The sequence below is a fragment of the Schistocerca serialis genome, chromosome 3 (genome assembly GCF_023864345.2).
Source record: "Schistocerca serialis cubense isolate TAMUIC-IGC-003099 chromosome 3, iqSchSeri2.2, whole genome shotgun sequence".
Taxonomy (NCBI): Eukaryota; Metazoa; Arthropoda; class Insecta; order Orthoptera; family Acrididae; genus Schistocerca; species Schistocerca serialis.
The window spans coordinates 452222050-452237981 of NC_064640.1; the positions used below are offsets into that span (position 1 = coordinate 452222050).

Below are 15932 nucleotides of genomic sequence, written 5' to 3' on the forward strand. Positions count from 1 at the left end.
AAAATTACAGAATTAATTTCTCTGTGAGCTTTACAGGGTAAGTAATTCAGTGCAGAAAAGTAAATTGCACTAATTCTGTTATTACTCTCATTGAACTTGCCAAATACAAGATCGAAAGAGAGTGGAAGAGGAAAAAAATGAAATATGCTGTATCGTCTAAAGAGATTTTATTTGCACAGTTTTAGTACATATTGTTTTGGTCGAATAGTGCTTTTTCGTTAGCGTTTAAAATGAGGCTGTTAATTTTCGTCACTATCGCTTTCTCCTGACTCCTCCAGACGTGTGCAGGCAGTTGCTACCGAAACCTCGATATTGGTATCGTCGCCTTCAATTGGTATGCTGTAGAGGTCAACTTGGCGTCCCCGTTGAGCTTGAGCGGCGACAGTTTCAATAGTCTCAGATCTGGAGAAGCAGCGGAATGGAACCACCTTGTCGACGGTGTCTACTGCCTTGCATTCCCATTTGCACATCGGCAGACGCTTTCGGCTTATGCAGACTTTCTGACCCCGCAGCACAACCCTGTTCTGGAGTGAGACGCATGATGCGTCAGTTACTGGCTCGGGAGTAGTTTGATTTCCAGGAATGATCTTCTCCTCATAGCATTGCTTCGGCTGTGCTCTGCGAGGAGCTGCGCATTTGTCACCATACGTGTAGGCTTCGATGAACGCCGTGACGTTCCGCACAATGCAGTTGGCCGGAAGTTTGAAGTCCGTCTGTCGTTTGCCGTCGAAGGTACCGCAGAGACCGCGCACTGCTCGCCTGTAAATGTCGCTCGGTTGTAACAGTACACGCTGCTGGTCAAAGTAGATGATGAGATCCTGTATTTCCATCCTGACAGAGTCTGGGAGGGCGTAGGCCAGCACCAGCAGCTCTCCTTCCTTGTCGTTCAGCCCCGTCACCTCTGACTGAGAGACGGCAGCGGCCTGGCCGTTGGCTCTGAGCATGTACTTGCCCGACTGGTATGCTAGTGACACAACGTTGTCATCGACCAGCACTCTGACTTCCTGTAACAAACACGACACGGATTATAAATACATCACCGTTTATAGATAGAGGTGCAACCATCGAGTGAAAACAAAAGTGCAAAAGAGTAATCGTACACTTCCCGAAGAAACTTGAAGCTGAAATACTTCTGAAATCGACTAATTTTCTTTTTTGACTATTATTTCTCTCTCAAATCAAATACTAAATTAGACGCTAAGTGCCAGGATAAAATATCTGTAGATCAAGACGTTAACGACTTACCCTCTTGTCTGAGATTTGCCGAGCCATCACTGTGACGTTAGGTGACGGGACAAGTGGGGATGGTTTCATGTCGCGCTGACGAGCTGTGGCGAGCAGGATTCTCCAGCAGGGGCTCTTCCACTCGAACGGGTATGTTAGATTGTCGTAAGTCTTAATGTAGGAAGAATCCACGCTGCAGGTTGCTACAAAGGAAACAGTATGTCATCTAATACTATTCATTCGCTCAAAGAAAACATCGCATATTTTTATGATCTAGTATCTCACCGTTATACTGCCAGTTGGTGTAGTAGTTAGCCACGCGTTCTGCTCTGGGCAAGAGAGGATGGCTGACGATGGCTTTTGCTACGGGCATCACGAGGCGAACGTTGTCGTAGGCGGCGTCCAAGTATGCAGATGAGAAGGAGAAGTTGAGCGAGCGCATGTTGGGTGCGACTATAAGATTGGCATACAGTTTTCCAGGAGCACCGGTACCATTTACGACGTTTTGTGATCCATAAAGGAAATAAGCGTAATCCAGGTTGGAGTAAGCTCTGTAAATCGAATGCTTCAGTGCTTCCGGAATATTGTGATACTCGACCTCTAGGTCGTAATTGTTGAGCACACCAGCCTTAATTGTGGCGTTACGACATGCAGGCAGGACGTAGTTATCCTCCTTCATTTGAGATCTGCATTGCGCCACGAGTCTAGACTTCTGCAGGTATTGGTACATGCTTTGGCTTCTTCCAATATCAAGCTGAAAGTGGAAACAAATGCAAGAATAAGTGTCCACACCCCTATTGATTGCTCCCTACATTTTTCTAATAGTTGTGATCTGTTAACTTACATTGGCCTGAACTGACATTCCTGACAAGCACGTGCCTTCTCCAGAATCTAGTTTGATATATACAGACGAGTTTGGATTGGTCTTCAGAGCTTTCTCCAAGTTCATAAATGGAACGTTGGGGAACACGGATTGTGCCTCCACACAAACCTGCAAGTAAATTTATAGGGTACATAACTTTAAACAATATTTAAAACACTTATTGCAGTTGGTATATTATTCTAAACTATATTTAAAACGCTTATTGCTGTTCTTTGGCCAGTATTTTAAGTACCTGGTAAGGTGAGTTAGCCTGTGCTCCTTTAACTGACGCGAAAGCGAGCAGTTGCGATTTGCTGGTCACCGGACTGGAACTCCAGACGATTGCCAGCAGCGAAGAAGCGCCTTTGCCTTCTACAAAATTCACTCCAACCGACAGCGCCTTCGTGATGACACCTGAAATTATTGGAATGCGCTTTATATCTAGAAAAGCGTGAATCAGACGTAATTCTGTTGGTGAAGTCTTGAAATATTAAGTACTATTGGAATATAGCTTACTCTTCGGAATTCCTTGTTCCTTCAATTTCTGTAGCAGTTCCTTATGTGATTCGTTGGGATTCACGTTACTCAGTGCGGCTCTGTTTTGACCAGAGGCTTGTCTCCTGTGCTTGCCTCTTCCCCAGAATATTGCTCCTCGTTTGGATCTGTAGTACTTCTCATGGCTTGACTCAGCGCTCTCTGGTTCGTCAGACACCTCCTCCGACGCTACCCTGGACTCGGGCTGGTCTTCAGACTCCTGTGACTCTTCAGATTGCTCAGGTCGACGGCGTGATGAGGACCAAGGGATTCCCTCTGTCAACAGAGTTGTGCTTTATAATACAGGTACCAACAAAGATAAGAAAAACAGCACTTGCAATTTCTTCTCTATTTACCGTAACAGTGGACACTGAGTTCCACGGCTTTGGAGGTGGACTTTTCTGGCTCATAGTAAAGGCTGATGTTGCTGTAGTAGACCTGCTGCTCCGCATTGAAGAACAAGATAGCAGAAAGGGCATCGTGGTTTGCATATTTTTTGTATCTCTCGTACATGGCATCGTAATCCTTTTCCGAGTTGTACTCTACGGAATACACCATACCAGTTGATCTTCCGTACTGAGCCTTCCACTGCAGAAAAGTAGCGTTTGTCAGAGATTTACACTAAGAACACTCTCTTCTTGTTAACTAGAGCGTACAGCAAGTTGTGATAGAAATTCAAAATTCATTATTGTCGACCACTTTACGTTTCGTATATAGAAAACATAGGTATCGAGCTTTGCGCTCAGTAGTTTGAAATACATAGCACCAACCATTACTGTTTACTTACCGAGCGCGGCTTGCGAGTGTGAACTATTTCAGTTTCTGGCGCCGCAAGAGCAGCAATTTCCACGGGGGACATGCGGTAGATCGTTGTGTAAGGAACGCTGCTCATGTGTGACAGCTGGTACCTGTGGTTCTTGTCGATGGGCTGTAGTTTCACATATGTGCCACTGTCTTCGAGATCAACGTTGACGAGGAGTCTTACTGGTACTTGATATTGCTGGTTCTGAACATATCCGGCAGAATAACTCTTGTCGAGAGGGAGGACAGTGAATAAAATGGATCCTGAGCTTCTTCTTGAGTATCTACAAGCAGAGAAATTGAAATTCAGAATATAGCGCCACAACATCTTATTAGTTGCATAACGCATAAATTTTCATTAAAACACGTGTATTTTCGTTGAAGAGACACCAAGAAAATAACTTTTGTTATAAATACTTACACAGCCCTCACATCTGCAGTGATATTCCATACGGTCGGCCAGGCCAGGTGGCCCTTAGGAGCACTGTTGAGTTTTGGTGAAGTCTTCAGGCGCAGTTCTCCGCCAACTGAGTAGAGAACTGGAGTCTCGTATGCGATGGAGCTTGGGAATCCCAGAGCGTTGGGGAAAAAGATCCTGACATCAACTACGCTTACAATACTAGTGCAGTTAAAAGGCAGCCCATTCTGTAGCCTGCTGACATTCTTCCTGATAGCTACAAACGAGAAAAAAAAAAGATTCATAAAAACCGGCCAGCGGTGATAGGAGACTAAACAGGGTCGTGTTGCTTTATGAGGTAGTAAATGAATAAAAAAGTAACCACTCTCGTTTAAAAAATATACTCGGCAAATATGTGCTTACCTTCCACCCATGAGTCAATTGTGTTGTTGTCAAAGGCAATTATAGACGGATGGGCCAGAACGTTTCCTGCTATTTGACCCTCAAGTTGTTCCCTCAAGTCAGATACGATGTTGATAACTGGATCCTTCGTTGGTTGATTCTCATTTTCATCTCCTTCTACAATGATGTATCTAAGCAGATGTTGTAGGGTCTTAATGCTGCTAACTGCAGCTTGTGCCTAGAACCAAAGTGAATAGAATGTATTGACTATACGTATTTATTAAAATGCAAAAGCGCTTCACGTGATTGAGATCTGAACTTACTTCTCCTGCAAGGTGCTCGAATCCTCCAATGTTCAGTTTCAGACCAGCGTACAGTGCATTAGGTATAAGTGTGTCCTTACTGCCGAGCTGGCTGTACTTCAGATCGTATGATAATGCCATCTCACGAATTAAGTAATCTTGTAAATGCTTGGCCGAGTACTGTACCGCGGTTTTATTTTGGCTCAGCATATTGACGGCTGCCATAGCACTTCTGGCTCTGTAAAATAGAAGAAATGGTTAATGAAGCGCCCATTTTCATCATACGACGAGCTACGCCATTTTGACAGTATGTAGGAAGGTAACTTTACTCACAGTTCCTCATTTTCAGGGGTTGTCAGTCTGGCAGCACTCTGAATAGCTGTCTTGACAACAGAGACGACGTGAGGGCTGGGATCTTGCTTCGAAAACTGAGCCAGCCTCTGCAGGACACTTGCCGAAGGTTTGGAACCCATGATAAGCAAAACTGCAGTGCTGCGGATCTGGTGTGTTTCGCCAGTGCTCTGGTAAATCTGGACCAAAACTGGTCTCACTATTTGGGGATAGAGTTCAGCAACTCTGTCGAGAGCCAGTACCATCAGAAGTCGTTGGAAGTTGGAGACCTGCTTCTCTCCCAGGATATACGGCAGTAGAGGTCTCAGGATGTATGGGTGTCCGATATTTCCCAGGGCTCTGGTGTATACTTGAATACCGACACTTTCAGCATTTTGAACAGCACGGTTGAGGAGGTTACCCAGGTACTTCACGTATGCTTGGAGCTCAGACTCGCTCGGACTGTCTAACTTGCCGTATAAGTGAACTGGGTAGAGATTGTGAGAACTGTCTCTGTCAACGATAGCGAGGCGCAGGAGGTTACCAAATCCCAGAAGAGCAGTTGCGTTCTCAGGACTATACTTCTCTGTGTTCTTCACTATCATCTGTAAAATGAACAGATGCACGATCATGTTACGAACGATAAATGACCTTAAATCACTCTACAGATTATGCTCAGTGTCCTCACCACTCGGTGATACTTACGAAGAATTCCTTGAGGAATGCTTTGTTGGGGTACAGAGCACTGCGCGGAATATTTCCGATGGCGTTAGCGGCAAGGCGTCCTCGAAGCTTCTGCAGTTTGATCTGCTCGTTAATAGTTCTGATTGCTGGTCCAGTGCCCGACTGTGAAAGGGCATTGATGAAGACAACCCTGAAATAAACGAATACAAATCGATTTATATATAAGTAAAGTGTTTAGTTCATTGTAGTTGGATTGAGATGTTACTTATATATATGGCGGTGGCGTCAAAACGTAACTTCAAACATGTTGACATATTTGTACACCGGGAACAATCTATACTTAGAACAGTCTTGGAACATGTTTTATTGTAGAAACAAAAGTCGTGAATAACACTGAGACTTACCACTGGGTGTATTTTACAGATTGCGGGTAGCTGTGCGAATCTGCTGGGTACGGTGCATAAAGCTTGTTAGCTATTTGGCGCAGAGGCGATACGCCGTATTTCATCAGCTCTCTGTTGAGGATCTGGAATGAGGCTAGCGTGTCGCTTGATGGGATGCTGCTAGGCTCTTGAAGCTGACGAGCAATCTTCTCAACCAGTTCAATGATAACGCTGATGTCTGGCTTGTCTTGAGGCTGCTCCATGTTGCTGAACGGTAGCAAAGGCGGTTGCAAAAGATCGGGCTCGGGAATTTCAAGATCCTCTTCGCTGCTGCTGCTGCTGCTGTCGGATTCGTCGGCATTGTCCCAAACCGCACGCTTGAACTGTCTCCTAGGCCTGTAAGCCCGTTCCTCAGACTCTTCGCTGAGTTCGTCGCTGTAGCCTCTGCCCTGAGCTTCGTCAGCGTGTTTCAGTGGAAACATCTCCTTGTACTCGTAAACAAGGTCGTCGTAGGTCACGGGGTCCGAGATTTGCGGAATGGGTTTGTCAGACTTAATCTTCCTCTGCAAAGTGATTTTCATCTGACTTCCGAGCATGCCCTTCTGTTGGTTGTATACCAGTGGGTTCAGAATGACTCTGTTCGTCGTTACCGACTTCTGGATTGTGTACTTCCGAATGGAACCACTGATAACGGCCTCTGTGTTCGACGAGCGCTGGAGAAAAGAAAATTCTTAAATAAGCATTCGACAGGATTCGTGTACAATGTTCACATTCAGTTGCCAAATAAAATCCAGAACATACCGATATAGTTTCTCCTACGGAGTTTTCAATAGGCTCCCAGCGAGTCACAGTGTTCAAGCCCCAGGTGTAACCAGCTCGTTTCTCACATTTCGTGTAGTTCACTGCTTTAGATACGGTGTACAGTTTGCTGTCGTCCTCCCAGTTCTCGGGTTCGATGTCATTGTCGGACAGAGCAGCATATTTGGGATAGGGATCGTACACGTATACCGTTTGACATTTGCCGGTAATGACGTCCTGGAAAATATAAAAAAAATTTGGAAAATATTAGGTGCTTACGAAATCAAATGATCCTACTCTCTGAAATCACTAACAGGTCAGTAAATATTTGCACCTCCATCGTCCAGTAGATATCACTGTCGCCGCCTGGGACGGGCCTACTGACTCTGTTGGAGCCCCGGAGGTCCAACTGGAATACACTGGCCTGTCCCTTGACCCAGTTGACGAACCATAATGGCACTTGCTTACTAACAGTTAGGTTAGAAATCTGGAAGAAGTTAAATGAAGGTGTGGTTAGTTCAGGTGTGTAATCGGTGCGACATACTTCGTGTATCAAGCAGTCGCAGTTTTCATTACACTCATTTTGTATAACACACTTACAACTCCGTTTGTGTAGTTGAGGTAGAACACATTGGAGGGGAGTTTAAAACTCTGGAAAGATAACTGGCTCTCAGGAATGTCAGCGTCCCAGCCACCAGACAGATTTTGGTGAACCTCAGCCACGCGGAAATCATCCAGCTGGTGAAATGAAACAGACATGCTTATGGTAAATATCTTTCTTAAATTTCATGTTGAAAATAAATTAGTAACAGACCATTCATATGTAGAATCATGCAACTGTTTAAAAGTGTAGAGAAATCGTATAAAAATACCATACAAACTTACCACAAAAATATATTTTGCTACAGAGAGATAATTTCTCTGTGATAATTTCGTTCAGAGAAAACTAACGTCCAACGTTGTTTCCTATCATTATTGTTTTGATAAATACTGAAATTAAAGTATTTATAATACCTGGAAGGCCACAGTTGACGAATTTATGAGCTGGACATGTAGGTTTCCTTCTATCTGCACACCTGAAAACTGGTTGGCGACTTCATGTAGAGCCGTAAGTGCCTTGGACTTCAATTCATACTGGTAGAGGTAGCCCTTGGACCACGCTGAAATGATACACATAATACGATTGATCTGAAGTTTCTGACAGTCGCACCAGCTGTTAAGCGCGTGCCTGCTGCCAACAAAGTTTCCCTAAACATTATTTGTAGCATATCAAGTAGCCAAAGAATAATGAACAGAATGTGATTCAGCTAATGCGAAGATAAAAGTATGATAATCGTGTTTCCAGGCGTCACAAACCATGGTGGTTAAGCGAGCTGGTGTCAGATACCTGACGTACAAAGTCTCTCTTGTGCAAAATAAGCAATTTCGCTATCGGAAGAAACTGTGGAACTTAGTTACTTACCATCTGGTTCGGCAGCGGACACAGTTGCCCCAACTGTAAAAACAAGAAGAAACGCAGAATGAAGACAAATTCGTCCAATTTACCTGTATAAAAAACACAAATATACTGGACATATTATGATAAACTGAAAAAAAGAATAAGTTTGCAAACAGAGTACTGATAACGTATTCAGAGTTGCTTTTAATGTTGAGGTTGTATATGTATGGTCTTGGTAAACACGAAGTGTAAAACGTCCTGAAACACTAAATTTTGAGACGATATTCTTCTACCACGGACCTGTTGTAGCTAATCGTCGGATTGTTTCTGTCTGGCCGTCTACTACAGACATCTGTAAGGCTTCAGTTGAAGAATTTACAAGTAGCGTAGAGCCAATTTGGGAAATGAATGTGCTGGGAGTTCCTTCAGAGAGTATTTATCCTTTACAGTTGAAAATTTATAGAAATCCCAGAATAACCTAACGTATTTTAAATGCACATCTTCTCAAATTCACATTCTCCAGTGTGTAATATAGTCCATTTTCGCATCATCTCACGGCTAGAGTTTCCCATAGTTGTTAGTATTCAGCAGCATACAATAGTCACGTAATTGAATGAGAAACGTATTAAAACATCAAATAATAAGCTATTTAGTACATTTTACCTTCTAAAATACTAAACGCATTGTTTTAGTCCCCCGTAAACAAATAGGAACATTAACTGCTTCCCGTCGAAGCTCTGTAATCGAGCATGATTGCTATTCATCTATAAGCTGAACCTGTTCTAAAGCTGTCGAGTAATACAACTGGAAATACTCTTTTAACGTATTGTTTCGATGTTCCGAGGCACAACTGGAAATGAAATTAGTGAATTTATCGAATGTAAAGCGATATCCAGTGGGACTGTACACTTTCTTCAATTGACGTCGCTTAATCATTTTCCCTGTACTTGTAGTTCTGTGTGTGAACACAGCAACAAGAATGCTTGGTGTTCTAACTATTACGATACCGGTACAAGCAAAGATCGTACGATAGTTAACTTTCGCAATAACTGGCAAAGTATGGATCGTACACGTTCTGAACTACGGAATACATTTTTCTCTGGCGCTCTAGCCTGACATTCAGATTTAAGATACTGGGAAGTATACATATGTGGAAAAAGTAATTTGCCACTTTGCAACAAATTAGAGTTAGACAGTCAGATGAGTACTACGGGACTTACCGAGGAGCCCCAAGAGGATCAGCGCCCACATGGCTGTGAGGACTGGGGAGCAGCTGGTACCGACTGGAGCGTGCGCCCAGCTTTTATAGCTGCTGCCAGCCCAGTCAGCGCGTCCCAGGTCGGCCGGGTCACGAATGGCGCGCTACGAACTACTGAATCCACAAGATGCTCCTGCTTGGCAACGCGCTCCTCCAGAAGCAAACCGATAACATGCAGAGGCGTGAACGCGCACGGAGACACATTTCGCGCCGTATGTATGATAATACAGTTTCATCTGGAAACCTTTTCTTTTTTCTTCCTCCTCAGAGGCACCGTCCCATTTGCAATAGAATTATCATTGTCAAACAAACTTAGGATGCATTAATGAATTCGTGTTAAGTTACAAGGGGAGATCACGACGTTCTGATCACGGATTTGCTTCAGACTATGTACACTTTTAGTAGTCTTTTAGGACAACGCAATGTTCGAGTCGTAAGACATACTACTTAGGCAACTTCGAGCAAATCGCAAGAGAAATTTTACGTGTCGGATATGTACCTGGGCGTAGCAGCTCTGAGCACAAAACGGCGGCGGTCAAGTGATACTCGGTGGTAATACGCTAAAAAAAGATAAATAAAAATAAATAAATAAATTTTGTCTCATTGGTGTGCTTTGTACCTCTACTCCACGTTCCCTACACTTTCCTTGGTTCCTGGGGGGAGGGAACGGGACACTCTGGCCAGGCCTCAGGTTACAAAATTGGTTCAAGTGGCTCTGAGCACTACGGGACTCAACGTCTGAGGTCATTAGTCCCCTAGAACTTTGAACTAGTTAAACCTAACTAACCTAAGGACATTACACACATCCATGCCCGAGGCAGGATTCTAACCTGCGACCGTAGCGGTCTCGCGGTTCCAGACTGCTGCGCCTAGAACCGCACGGCCACTTCGGCCGGCCTCAGGTTGCAACCCCTGCCCACTTTGCCTCCACCCTTTCCCTTGAGTGCCAGGAAGATTCCATAAAAAATAAATAGTGGTTAGTGTTCTTTCGCAGCTGGTGGATGGCTGGGTCGAGCCCCTCCCATCTTTTATTTTTGTTTTAATGTATGGCTCTGAGCACTATGGGACTTAACATTTGAGGTCATCAGTCCGCTAGAACTTAAAACTACTTAAACCTAACTAACCTAAGGACATCACACACATCTATGCCCAAGGCAGGATTCGAACCTGCGACCGTAGCGGTTGCGCGGTTCCAGACTGAAGCGCCTAGATCCGCTCGGCCACCCCGTCCGGCGCTTTTAATGTATATTTTTTTCAACCTTGGTCGTATTATTTCAGATATATGACATTTGCAGGTTAACACAATAAAAAAAAGGGTGTATGTGCCTGAACTTTTCTTGAATTTCCAGTGGTATTTAGCCGTCTATTAATTTTAATTATTACAACAAATATTATACTTACAGTAATCGACAAGTAAACGACTCAAAGCATAAAGTATTCCTGAACTGTATATCTATCGTGAACTGCGGAATCACTTCTGCCTGCAATCGGGTAAGGTACCCAGAACTGCTTTGCACCTGGATGCTTCGACCTGCTGACATGGAGGCGGGTCCCATTCGACAGTTAACTTGCTTAACGGTGAGACCTTGCTAATGTAGCAAGAACGAATAGTGCACGTGCGAATTTTTTAAAAATGACGAAATTTTCGTTTTTGCCGCAAAAATGAAGGGGACTCCCGATTCTTCGACTACTGGGGATGATGAAAGTCATGAAGATTCTGTGCATAGCCTAATGCAGAGGACAAACGTCAGTTGATAGATACATTCGTGCACTATGATAGTCTTCTTCAAGAAGCGGACCTTATTGATACAGAATCATCAGCAACGATTTCTGCAGATGGAGTGGTGATTGCAGAAAACTTAATCGGTCTACCGCCGAAAGGTTAGGACAAAAGATACTTATTACTGACGAGGACCTCATTCATTCAGACGAAGTCGATGATGGAGGTCTATGCCGTGAAGCTGAAGCTTTTTCCGATGATGAGGATAATGAGCCAACCGAAAAGAAGGCAAAAGCCGGATACAATCCGATACAACACATCATGTGGTACTTACAAATTCAAAGTTCATGCAGATACACGTCGCTTTTCCAAAAATTCTTATACCTTTGAAATGTTAATTATGTGAAATCGGTATTGAAAAAAATATGTATTATAACTGAGTGGAACTCGATGCAACGATTCATAGCTTACGGTTAAACGCTAACCTCTCGACTGCCGTGAGCCCGTACATAGAGCTACAACACACAGGTACACATTCGACGCATAAAATTCCTTTTATGGTTTTCTCGAAATTGCGTAAGTATTACTCTTTACTGCTTGCACATTATGTTCCCCTAGTGGATTACTAAAAGTGTACGAAGTTTGAAGTAAATTCGTGATCCGAAAGTCGTGCCCTCACCTCGTTAGAAAGAAGGGATAATTACTGTGTAGCGTGATTTAAACGTATAATGACAGTTATTGTTCGGGTGGGGTAGCATTTAGAACTGGTAATATGAACGGTTTCGATCAGTATCTTCTGACACCAGCAGTTCAATTCATAGATACGTTACGAATGTAAGTCGTCGAATCTTTACCCCTATGTAGCCCGAAAGGAGCGTTACACCACGAGGTCTTGCGTGGACGAAAGCTGCATGAAAATACGCCACGAGTCTTAAGCGCAGTAGGGACTCATAAATATTATAAAAGTAAATCAGCTGGCTCTGCGTCACAGGCATTAGTTATAGCTTTGTGAAAAAATTAAGTTTGTCTGAGGCGTCATCATCGTCATCATCACTTCCGTCATTCTTATTAGTGTAGTTCGTTATGCAACTGGAGTAATTTTAATTACTCTATCCACGTTTCGGATGATATTTCAATCATGGGTCACATATTTCGACAGTTGTTGATAGTCTTCTAACAAATCGTGTGTGTTAGGATTGCCCAGACACGACTACCTTTCTTAAAAATTTCTTTTTCAATATAGTCTTCTGGCCACCTTATTTATTATTACAGACCATCCACTTTAGAACCACTGTGTTCGTGCCGCCATGACATTACAAAATTTTAAAGCATTCTCAGTCGATAATAATCTTATATTGCACTATTTCAATATAATTGTTTCAGTTTTCACGCAGCAAGAAAAACATACATAGCATTTTTCATTTTTTTCGGGTCCCTGTCTCCAGTGCCCATCAAGCCATGAATGTGGGTTCTGTACATTATTACCGATAGCGTTCTATCAATTATCCATAATACCGTGCCCCACTGATTTCCAAACTTCTCTTCTTCGTCGCTTACGGTCGAAAATGCAATTCTCAATTTATATATCCTACCAACAGAGATGGTATAGTGATTAAGGTACAGTACTAACATTCTGGACGGGTGTATTTCAGATCCTATGTGTTTTACCATGGTTTCCATAAACCACTGTAGACAAATATAGAGAAAGTTCGTTCGAAAGAGATGCAGACAAATTCCTGCTACATGCGTGTCCAATTCGAGCTAGCCTTTTATGTCTAATGACTCTGTTGTTATCTGGACGTTTGAACCTATTATTCTTTCTTTTTCCTTCCACACGTATCCTTTTAGCTTTCCTTATATACCTTAGTTCGGTTACGTGATCTTCTTGGTCATTTTCATAGTACCATCCTCAATAACATGTAATAAATAAATGATCCTACAATTTTCTCGCAGCGTATCCACTTATAACATCTTTAGGTTCTGTTTTATAGTTCACACTCTTGCATTACGCAGAATATTTAACAGGAGAATGAAGCGCACCCACATTAATGAAGACTTGTCTAGCTGCTCTGTAGTGTGATTTTGTATTCGGAAATGGGGCGATATCTCGCGGAGCGTTACTTCAATTTTTTCCTGACATAATCAAGTTTTCACCTGAAAGTCCCATCCTGTAGCAGCTGCTGACTGACAAGAAGCTGCAGAAAAAAATATGTACCTAAACAAACTTCAGAGACTGCAGACATCGCAATTCATCTTCCATATCAAAAGACAAAATAAGACAAATACGCATATCGGATACATATGCTACACTCATGTACATAGTCGCGTGTGGAACATTGGACAAAAATTTAGTAATGCCTGGAACGAAGCACCAGGCAAGCGAGTACAGTCTTAGAGGCACCAGATTCGCATTCAGAAGGAACATGAGGTTTTCGTGGTGTTCCTAACTCGATGAGCGTGAATTTTTACGTAGTTCCTTTCATAAGATCGCACTTGATCCCGCGTCCGACAATCCTGATTTAGGTTTTCCGTGATTTCCCTAAATCGCTGCAGGCAAATGCCGGGGTGGTTTCTTTGAAAGGGCACGGCCGACGCCCTTCCCTGTCCTTCCCTAATCTGATGAGACCGATGACCTCGCTGTCTGGTCTCTTCCCTTAAAACAACCCAATCGCACTTGATTTCGTGTCCCATCCTCGTCCAGGCCGAACTTGAACTCTTTCACTAACGGCTTCGTCGACGACGGGACGTTAACCCCTTACGTTTGTTTTCTGGAAACGAAGTGTACGAAACGATAGATCTTTAAACACGTAATGGATAAGGACAGAAATACAGAGACACTATGCATAGACGCATAACGCATCCCAAGTGTCGGATGATACTTTTATTAGGTCTAAAGCTTTTCTTCCGCAGTTTTGCAATAGATGGCAGTGGTAGCAAGTAGTGGTGTGGGTGGTAGGTCGTAAGACTCATACAATAAGCTTAGGCATTTGTAAACATAACGCAATCAAAATATTAGTCGAGTTGTGATTGCATCATAAAGTTATTCTCGATTCTTTATGTCAATTTACGAGCCCAATTCTCATCATTTACAGGAAGTTTTTTAATTCTCTGCTTTAACGTGAAGAAATCTGCGGACGAGGCTCATAAAATGCTAGGTAAAACCTATGATGAGGCACTTATTAGTGAAAGAACGCACAGAAACTGGTTTCCGCGCTTCAAGAACGGTGATTTTGCCGTCTAAGATCTGCATGGCGGTGGAAGAAAGTAGGTTTCCAAAGCTACTGAAGCCGACGAAAACAATCACTGGAGATCATTATCGAAAGCAGCTGATGTGTTTGAGCAGAGCACTGAAAGAGAAACGGCCACAATACAGCAGTAGAAACGGAAAGGTGATTTTGCAGCGTGATAATACTCTACCCCATGTAGCAGAATCGGTCTAAGCATACTTGGGAACGCACCCGCTGTATTGTCCAGAAATTGCTCCCTCTGACTACGTAGTTTTTATATCAATGGCATACGGCTTGGTTGACTAGCACTTCCGGTCATACGAACAACTGCAATGATCGATTCATTGACCTCCTCGAAAGACGCCCACTTCTTCCGCCACGGGATTCGAATGATGTCCCAAATATCTGTACGATGGTCAGTACTTTGAATCGTAAATTCTTGGTATGTTTTTCACAATAAAACCTCGAACTTAGAAAAAAAAACGGCAGAAGCAAAGTTGTAGACTTAATCTTATGTACTTGATTCAATCAGTAAAAATTTCAGAAATACTGAGTGACATATTCTGAAAAGAACATAGCGAACTTTTCAAGCAGTTTTTATACCCATGTTTAAATCTCAACCACTGGTCATCAGTATAACACAACAGATTCTGTTTCTTTCAGAATCAATTGCAAAAAATTCAAATGACATAGAAACATGCACAGATATGAATATTCAGATTCTAAGTCTATCATCGCAGGTCGTCCCACCTAATTCTCACGTCGGTAACAGTTATGTTAATTATCATATGAAAAGGAAGTGTTTTAGACAAACTTTATTTCGTTCTAAAAGCCCTATCTGGTTACGCTACCAAACTAGCTGATCTGTATAAGAAATCTTAGTAACATAAGCTTTTGTAGATCTGACAAGGAATAACCGTGCAAGAATACATTAAAGACGAGGATTTTTGTGCTGCTGTAGCGCCGTTTGGACGGCGCATCACATGACGCGTCGCTTCCCTCGGCGCCTCTAGTGTTCGTGGACAGTGATTTAAACTTCACAATCCTCGTTTTCTTGTTTTAGATCTTATATTTCTCGCCACAGATCTGATGACGTGGTTCTCCCGAAACCTGTCATAACTTGATGAGTAAGACTATTTTGGCGATCAGGACAAGGTATCCGAAATTGTACTGAACGCTGTCTCAGAAAATTATTTTGAACAACTGGTTCATGAGCCCACTCGATGTGTAAATGGTTGCGAAAGCATACTTGACCTCTTAACAAGAAATAATCCTGGACAAATAGTGAGTATCGTGACGAATACAGGGATTAGCGACTACAAAGCAGTAGCTGCTAGGATGAATACTGTAACTCCTACAACCATAAAAAAGAAACGCAATGTATATCCATTTAAAAAACTGAAAAAAATGCTCTTAACACCTTTTTAAGAGACAGTCTGCACTCCTTCCGATTTGATCGTATAAGCGCAGAAAAATTGTGGAATGATTCCAAAGAGATAGTATCGACAGAAATTGAGAGATATATACCACATAAATTAATAAGTGATGGTATTGATCCCCCATGGTACAAAA

General features: G+C 42.8%; 1 protein-coding gene across 1 annotated transcript; it reads right to left on the reverse strand.

Moving 5' to 3' along the window:
* Window positions 1–239: 239 nt before the first annotated feature.
* Window positions 240–9406, reverse strand: LOC126470917 (vitellogenin-2-like). The gene is made up of 19 exons (XM_050098947.1): window positions 9376–9406; window positions 7732–7877; window positions 7318–7455; window positions 7052–7204; window positions 6721–6954; window positions 5941–6632; window positions 5558–5726; window positions 4856–5457; window positions 4544–4760; window positions 4242–4458; window positions 3843–4095; window positions 3408–3705; window positions 2977–3208; window positions 2603–2896; window positions 2340–2500; window positions 2069–2215; window positions 1510–1978; window positions 1246–1427; window positions 240–1004 (listed from the first exon to the last, which is right to left on the reverse strand). Exons 1-19 carry the CDS (start codon window positions 9404–9406, stop codon window positions 240–242), a joined length of 5400 nt encoding a protein of 1799 aa, XP_049954904.1.
* Window positions 9407–15932: the final 6526 nt, after the last annotated feature.